The sequence below is a fragment of the Elaeis guineensis genome, chromosome 15, assembly GCF_000442705.2.
Source record: "Elaeis guineensis isolate ETL-2024a chromosome 15, EG11, whole genome shotgun sequence".
NCBI classification, from domain to species: domain Eukaryota; kingdom Viridiplantae; phylum Streptophyta; class Magnoliopsida; order Arecales; family Arecaceae; genus Elaeis; species Elaeis guineensis.
The window spans coordinates 60,848,258-60,856,946 of NC_026007.2; the positions used below are offsets into that span (position 1 = coordinate 60,848,258).

Below are 8,689 nucleotides of genomic sequence, written 5' to 3' on the forward strand. Positions count from 1 at the left end.
GCCGTGACCTCTGCCGCCTACCAGAGTACTCCTCAATACTCCATTGGTCGTAGAGGGTCTCCCATTTGTCTGCCCGTATCTAGTGATTTATATAAGGCTTCCAGTCCGATAGTGACTCGAAACTGAAGTGCTCTATGATGGACTGTTGAAGGCTGTATAGCCCATCTCAGAACCTCCGCATGGCCACCTCCTCGAAGGTCCGATGGTCAACCTCCTCATTCTGAGGAGTCTCGAATCGATAGTACTCCTGCAAATAGAAGTAACTATGTATTAATAAATAGAATACAAACCTACTACGAATTTAAAAATTAAAGATCTTTAACTTATCAGAAATATCTCCCAAGCTGCATCACGAGCCCTCGATGATCAATTGGAGAACTCGTTCACCGATCCTGGCATCAATCGTCAGATGCCGGTAACCACATGAGGCATCCCAAACTCTGTAAATGTGCTACAAAATTTATTTTGAACAATAAATATTAGATTCTAAAATAGTTAAAATTTAAACATATTCAGTAAAGATATATAGTACTTATGTGCGGCTCTAAATATGGACGGACTCTTTATCCTTCGGTCGAGTCAGAGGTACCACAAACCAAGTGGATCCTCTATCATGCCGCTAAATCTGAGAGCCAGACGCTGTTCTATGTGAGTGTGGGATCATTGGTGATCTCACGTCATCCGAATCTGAAAGTATCAAGACATCATAAAGAATGTTATATTAGATAATAAAAAATAAAATAATATAAAAGAGAATATCTAAAATATCAGAGTTTACTACATGATATGTGTACTGCAGAACTATGCGAGCTGGCTGTATGAGAGCTTTTTCTTCCAGAGTTCTCTTCTCGGCTGTGATAGCTCTAACTTCGAAAAAGCATGATTTATAATCTATAAAAATAAAAATAAATAAATTTATAGATTGATTATATAATTATAGGTGTCAATAACTTAATGATCAGCAACTAAATTAATACCGCTCTTTCATGACTTTACAGTATCAATAGAGTATATCCACGTATTAGGTATCAGGTTTGAGATGGAGTTTTCTTGCGCTGGAACTCGCGTCTATCGTTCGGGTGAAGGCAGAATATGTCAATTTATTTATGTTCAGCATGGTAGCATCGCACCCGAAGAAATAAACAAGCTACAGCCAGGACAGGATTGGACTCATTGGAGAAAGCTGTATGAAATAAACAATGGGTCCGAAGGCACCGCGGAGGATACATTATGAAACTGTGGGCCCCGTCGTGGTAGGTTTGCACATCGTGTCAAGGGAAATTATATCATTGCTGGTCGCATTCAATCCTCGGGGATCTTCTACCACAAAAAAAAAAACCTTGGGGATCCTCAAGATTCGTATCTCGCACTGGTTTGGGCTTCATCTTTCATGCGAAAAACTGGTTGTTCATTTTTTTTTTCGCAATATTGACCGTTAGATCGCACATCGCATTAGATATCAAAGTACTTCGAATTTCTTCCTTCATCATCTGTACAGATCATTCTGAGGATTTTACTTCATCCAACGGTGGATTCGCACGAAGGAATGTATATCCTTATTTGGAGTGAAATATACAACCCCTGTCCCTAATCATGTTAGAGAAGAAATATCAAACCATTGTAATATCCCTTTCGCGGGGATTTTTATTTTTTTATTTTTGCCCTTTTGGGGGTACGATTCACGGGAGAGGATGAAAGGTTTGGTTTTGCCGGTTGTCAACCAAATCATATTGTACAAATAAAAAAAGAAAAACGAAATTATTATTTAGTACAGCTGTTCGCCAGTCCGCGCCGATGGACTCGCTGGTCCTCGTATAAGAAAACGAGGTACAGACGCTCGGAAGGAAGCTTGCTCCCATGGCCACCCTCGCATCTGTTTCCAGTTTCGATGACTCGATCCAACCAGACTCGAAACGAAAGCAAGAGGGAGAAGAACAAACTCCGAAACAGTCGGGAGAATTCGACGATCTCATCTCCACCCTCCCACTAGATGAAGGATTGGTTCCCATCCGCCTCCGCCAATACCAAGGCGTCTGGATCCCTGAATACTTCCTCGGGGGCATCATCGCCGTCCGGCAACGCTTCACGGCCCGTCCTGATGACCTCCTCCTCGTGAGCTACCCCAAGTCCGGAACCACCTGGCTAAAGGCCCTGGCCTTCGCCATCATGACTCGAACCCAACACCCTTTGGCTCACCACCCGCTCCTTAGCCTCAACCCCCATCAGTGCGTGGAGTCGCTGGACAGACTCTTCTCTGATGGCAAACAGTCCAAGGTTCAAGCCCTGCCCTCTCCTCGGATTTTCAGCTCCCACACGCCTTACTCTCTGCTATCGGACTCGATCAAGGGTTCCGGCTGCCTCATCATATACATCTGCCGAGACCCTAAGGATGTGATAGTCTCCCGGTGGCATTTCAACGCGAAGATGAGGTCAAAGACGTCCAAGGAGCCGACTCCCTTGATGAAGGCCTTCGAGATGTTCTGCGAGGGCGTTTGCCCGTTTGGGCTGGTATGGGACCACGCTCTCGGGTACTGGAAAGAGAGCTTGAGAAGGCCCGACAAGGTGCTGTTCTTGAAGTACGAGGAGCTGATGGAAGAGCCGGTGGCAAAGGTGAAAAGAATGGCGGAGTTCATGGGATGTCCATTCTCGCCGGACGAAGAGAAGGAAGGGATGGTGGAGGAGGTCATAAGGTTGTGTAGCTTTGAGAAGCTCAGCAACCTAGAGATAAATACTACTGGTGTAATTAACTCCAAAGACCCGACAGCTCCCCCAACATTTGCGTCTTTCTTTAGGAAAGGGAAGATGGGGGATTGGAAGAACCATCTGAGTCCGAAAATGGCGCAGAGGCTGGACGAAATCACCCAAGAGAAGCTAGAAGGATCCGGTCTAACCCTTGGAAGAACATGCTTGGAAGCTGCTGCGAAGGAGGAGAATCCAGTTCACCAAGTGTAGTAGCATGCTTTAATTTTCTGAGAAAGATCATGAATTAAATGTACCGTTCAGAGTGTGATTTACCTTATTCTATCCTTTTCTGAAGACCATGGAAAGGATCCGCTCTGACCTCTGGGAGAACCTGCTTGGAAGATGCTGCAAAGGAAGAGAATCAGGTTCATCAAGTTTTACATGCTTTTGTGAGAAATATCATGAATTAAATGTGCCTCAAAGTGTGATTCACCTTCTTTTATCCTTTTATAAACAAACTGGGCGAAGGTATTCTTTCCTCCGCTTGCATCACAAAGAAAAAGAGTGTGATTTAACTCTCTTTATAAACTTTGTTGTCCCATCATGAGTTTATTATTCCAATGAGATATGTCCATCACATGGATAAGTCATCACAACTATAAACAACTCTGTAGCTTGAATCATTTCGAAGAGCAACTCTTTCAGACATCCATGTACACAAAGATAACCCTATATTAGGTAGTGAGAAAAAGTTATGGGGTTGATATATTATTTGGGTCCAAAATTTAATGATTTAAGCGTGCGGCTCAGCTTGAATTCCAACATGTGTGTGTATAGGTATGCGCAAAAAAAAAAAAAAATGTCACGCAGCTGATGGATCCTCATTGTGCTGTATTGTCTATTCGATATATTTATCAAAAAATAGATAATACAGTAGATTGGATTGTAATTTTTATAGTAATATATTTAGAATATTGAATCTAAAGGTCAGGAGTTATTTGTCCGTCAATTTTATATGATATTTTATATCTTAATTATTTGAGTTATTGCCGGTCTGTTTGTATTAAAAAAAATTAGAGAGGTTACATAGTCAAATTAATTTGGATGGGTTTAGCTGCAATCTGGGAGTGAAGGTTTAGTTTAATTTGCCAGCTTTTTATTGTATTTTTGGATTTCTGCTTGCACTCGCTTGCTATTGTAATGGAAGCCAGCGCATGCCGCCGTGCAGGGTTCTGCCCAAAGTGTTTCAATTTTTTTTTTGGTGAGAGGAAAGTGACCCAATTTATTGTCCTTGTGTATGAATGATTGCAGAGAATATGTCTTATCTTGACGCCAGCTGTCTTCACTATCGATCCAAGTGGTGTGGGTGCGGAGTTTTTTCGTGCGTTCCCTTTTTCTTCTGATTTTCCTTTCTCGTTTTGACATTTGAAGGGGGCTTTTGTAACTCACTATCCTCTGCTTTTCTGAGAGACTCGTTTATTGGAGGGAAGTGGGGGGCGACCACCGCTTTGGTATCTGGCTTTGGAATTATCCAAGGCCTGTTTGGTTGGGTTACGTTAGGTAATGGGTAATCTGATAATGTCTAAAAATTATTTATTTAAAAAAATAATTATAAAAAAAATAATTTTTATTATATTGAGTTGATGAGAATTTTTTTAAATAATAATATTAAAAAATTTATTATATTTGATTGAAAATAAATTTACATAGAAATTAATTAAATTTATAAATATATTTTTAAAAATAAAATAATTTTTTAATATTCGAATAGTAGTGTCATCTTCAATTAATTTTTATGTAATGACTTTAATCACATAGCCGTTTATATAATATTATTTTCATCTTAATTTTTTTTATAAAATTTTTTTATTGAATGAATTTGAAAGATATCAGAATAAATTTAATAATTAAATATATAATTTTATTGGAGGTATTTTTGTCAAGGTATGGATTATCGTAATTTTATCAAATATCAATCTTCATGATATTTATTTTACCTTCTTTCTTCGAAAAATAAGTATGGGATTCATCAATTTTTTTACTCTCTTTCTTTCTTTTTTCATACCAAATATGGTAATCTAACATGAGAATTATTTTTTCATACCAGATTATCCTCAATCAAACTATCCTTAAGAGAAATTCTTTGTACACCGAAAGTGGTGGAGAAAATTTGAGATGGAGCATATCTCTTTAGTTGATTGGTCCATATAGAATGGAGCAATCAGCTCCTCCTAGCCGCCAACTCGAAACAAAAATCATATGAGATGGACACTATAGACTATCATATAGGATGGGTCTTATTTTATAACATATTTTTTTATATATTTAAAAAAAATTTAGAAGTCAAATATGAATTAAATTTCTCCTATTAACAGGGTCCGTTAGTTCCATAACTAAAATAATTAAAAAAAATAAAACACACACTTAAGAAAGATCCTTCATAACTGTATATATTCTCTTTCCTCATCAAGTCTGTCTATCCATAGTCTTTCTCATCAAACCACTTATACTATTCATAAAGTTTTCCTCCTAAGTCTCTCACTACAACAAAACAGGATATTAGTGACGAAAAAAATTCATCGCTAATAATCGATTTTCGTTGCTAATAGTTATTAGCAATAAAATTTTCATCACTAATATTTAGTCGAAAATAATAACATCATTGATAATTTTTTATATTGAAAATTTTTTTTATTGTAAATAATTAATATTATTGATAAAAAAATTTTATCATTAAAAAAATTATTTTTTCTAAAAATTATTTATGATAAAAATTTTTAGTCATAAAAAAATAATTTATGATAAAATTAATTATTTATGATGAATTTTATTCATCATTATTAATTTAATTAAATTTTTATAAAAATTAAATTTAAAAAAATATCAACGACGTAAATCACAATGGGTCCGAAGGCACTGCAGAGGATACATTATGAAACTGTGGGCCCCGTCGTGGTGGTTTGTACATCGTGTCAAGGGAAATTATATCATTGCTGGTCGCATTCAATTCTCAGGGGTCTTCTACCCAAAAAAAAAAAAAACCTTGGGGATCCTCAAGATTCGTATCTCGCACTGGTTTGGGCTTCATCTTTCATGCGAAAAAATCCTTGTTTGGAGTGAAATATACAACCCCTGTCCCTAATCATGTTAGAGAAGAAATATCAAACCATTGTAATATCCCTTTCGCGGGGATTTTTATTTTTTTATTTTTGCCCTTTTGGGGGTACGATTCACGGGAGAGGTTGAAAGGTTTGGTGTTGCCGGTTGTCAACCAAATCATATTGTACAAATAAAAAAAGAAAAACGAAATTATTATTTAGTACAGCTGTTCGCCAGTCCGCGCCGATGGACTCGCTGGTCCTTGTATAAGAAAACGAGGTACAGACGCTCGGAAGGAAGGAAGCTTGCTCCCATGGCCACCCTCCCTTCTCTTTCCAGTTTGGATGACTCGATCCAACCAGACTCGAAACGAAAGCAAGAGGGAGAAGAACAAACTCCGAAACAGTCGGGAGAATTCGACGATCTCATCTCCACCCTCCCACTAGATGAAGGATTGGTTCCCATCCGCCTCCGCCAATACCAAGGCGTCTGGATCCCTGAATACTTCCTCGGGGGCATCATCGCCGTCCGGCAACGCTTCACGGCCCGCCCTGATGATCTCCTCCTCGTGAGCTACCCCAAGTCCGGAACCACCTGGCTAAAGGCCCTGGCCTTCGCCATCATGACTCGAATCCAACACCCTTTGGCTCACCACCCGCTCCTGAGCCTCAACCCCCATCAGTGCGTGGAGTACCTGGACAGCCTCTTCTTTGATGGCCAGCAATCCATGGTTGAAGCCCTGCCCTCTCCTCGGATTTTCAGCTCCCACACGACTTACTCTCTGCTATCGGACTCGATCAAGGGTTCCGGCTGCCGCATCATATACATCTGCCGAGACCCTAAGGATGTGATCGTCTCCCGGTGGCATTTCAATGCGAAGATGAGCTCAAAGGCGGCCAAGGAGCCGATTCCCTTGACGAAGACCTTCGAGATGTTCTGCGAGGGCGTTTGCCCGTTTGGGCTGATATGGGACCACGCTCTCGGGTACTGGAAGGAGAGCTTGAGAAGGCCCGACAAGGTGCTGTTCTTGAAGTACGAGGAGCTGATGGAAGAGCCGGTGGCAAAGGTGAAAAGAATGGCGGAGTTCATGGGATGTCCATTCTCCCCGGACGAAGAGAAGGAAGGGATGGTGGAGGAGGTCATAAGGTTGTGTAGCTTTGAGAAGCTCAGCAACCTAGAGATAAATACTACTGGTGTAATGAACTCCATAGTCCCGACAGCTCCTCCAACATTTGCGTTTTTTTTTAGGAAAGGGAAGGTGGGGGATTGGAAGAGCCATCTGAGTCCGGAGATGGCGCAGAGGCTGGACGAAATCACCCAAGAGAAGCTAGAAGGATCCGGTCTGACCCTTGGAAGAACATGCTTGAAAGCTGCTGCGAAGGAGGAGAATCCAGTTCACCAAGTGTAGTAGCATGCTTTAATTTTCTGAGAAAGATCATGAATTAAATGTGCGTTCAGAGTGTGATTTAGCTTATTTTATCCTTTTCTAAAGACCATGAGAAGGATCCGCTCTGACTGCTGGGAGAACCTGCTTGGAAGATGCTGCAAAGGAAGGGAATCCGGTTCAGCTTTTGTGAGAAATATCATGAATTAAATGTGCCTCAAAGTGTGATTCACCTTCTTTTATCCTTTTCTAAATAAACTGGGCGAAGGTATTCTTTCCTCCGCTTGCATCATAAAGAGAGAGTGTGATTTAACTCTCTTTATAAACTTTATTGTCCTATGAGTTATTTTTAAATAATTAAAATTTATTTTTATTATAATATAAAAAAATTTATTTAGTTCTATATCGATTATAAGTTAAAAAAAATATAATTTATATAAATTAAATTTTTTTTTTCTAACATGAGATGTCTTTTAAAAAATAAAATCATGAGATTCTAAACGATCAATATCTATTAAAGGCTAAAGGCTTAAAAGTTCACTGAAATCTAAAGATGGTCATGAGTCAAAGCGAAAAATATCTCGTTTATGCGGAGGCGACATCCACTGAAGTCTAAAGATGATCATGAGTACGTATGCGGAGGCGATATCCACTGAAATTTAAAGATGATTATGAGTCGACAATAATTTTAAAGATATATGTCCATCACATGGATAAGTCATCACAAATATAAATAGTTGAGGATCAACTCTCACAGGAATCCATGTACACAAAGATAACCCTATATTAATAAATATAAATAGCTGAGGAACAACTCTTGCAGAAATCCATGTACACAAAGATAACCCTATATTAGATAGTAAGAAAAAGTTATGGGGTTGATATATTATTTGGGTCCAAAATTTAATGATTTAAGCTTGCGGTTCAGCTTGAATTCCCAACATGTATAGATATGCGCGAAAGCAAGATGAAATTAATTTGGATGGGTTTAGATGCAGTCTGGGAGTGAAGGTTTAGTTTAATTTGCCAGCTTTTTATTGCATTTTTGGATTTCTGCTTGCACTTGCTTGTTATTGTAATGGAAGCCAGCGCATGCCCCTGTAGAGGGTTCGGCCCAAAGCGTTTCAATTTCCTTTTTTTTTGGTGGGAGGAAAGTGGCTCAATTTATTGTCCTTCTGTATGAATGTTTGCAGAGAAGCTATCCTATCTTGACGGCAGCTGTCCTCACCATTGATGCAAGTGGTGTGGGTGTCGAGATTCTTTGTGCGTTACTTTTTTTTTGATGATTTACATTTTTTGTTTTGACATTTGAAGGGGGGCTTTTGTAATTAACTATCCTCTGTTTTGCTGAGAGACTCATCTATTGGAGGGTAGTGGGTTGGGACCACCGCTTTGGTACATTGCTTTGGATTATCTAAGAGGAACTCTTTTTACGCTGGAGGTGGCGGAGAAGATCTAAGATGGAGCGCACCTCTTCAGCGGATTAATCTACATGGTATAGCGAAAATGTTCCTCTTAATCGTT

The 8,689-nt window shown here is 39.4% G+C and overlaps 2 protein-coding genes across 2 annotated transcripts; both read left to right on the plus strand.

The window, feature by feature from the left end:
* Positions 1–1,798: 1,798 nt before the first annotated feature.
* LOC140854083 (flavonol 3-sulfotransferase-like) lies at positions 1,799–3,221 on the plus strand. Its single transcript, XM_073249494.1, has one exon. It carries the CDS (start codon positions 1,858–1,860, stop codon positions 2,950–2,952), a length of 1,095 nt encoding a protein of 364 aa, XP_073105595.1. The 5' UTR covers positions 1,799–1,857; the 3' UTR covers positions 2,953–3,221.
* Positions 3,222–6,020: 2,799 nt separating this feature from the next.
* Positions 6,021–7,508, plus strand: LOC105058121 (cytosolic sulfotransferase 8). The gene has a single exon (XM_010940918.4). The coding sequence runs from the start codon at positions 6,095–6,097 to the stop codon at positions 7,187–7,189; it is 1,095 nt and encodes a 364-aa protein (XP_010939220.3). The 5' UTR covers positions 6,021–6,094; the 3' UTR covers positions 7,190–7,508.
* The last annotated feature ends 1,181 nt before the right edge of the window (positions 7,509–8,689 follow it).

Bases quoted from the DNA above. Each gene is read 5' to 3' on its own strand.
- LOC140854083 (XM_073249494.1), top strand. From the start codon at position 1,858: ATGGCCACCCTCGCATCTGTTTCCAGTTTCGATGACTCGATCCAACCA.
- LOC105058121 (XM_010940918.4), top strand. From the start codon at position 6,095: ATGGCCACCCTCCCTTCTCTTTCCAGTTTGGATGACTCGATCCAACCA.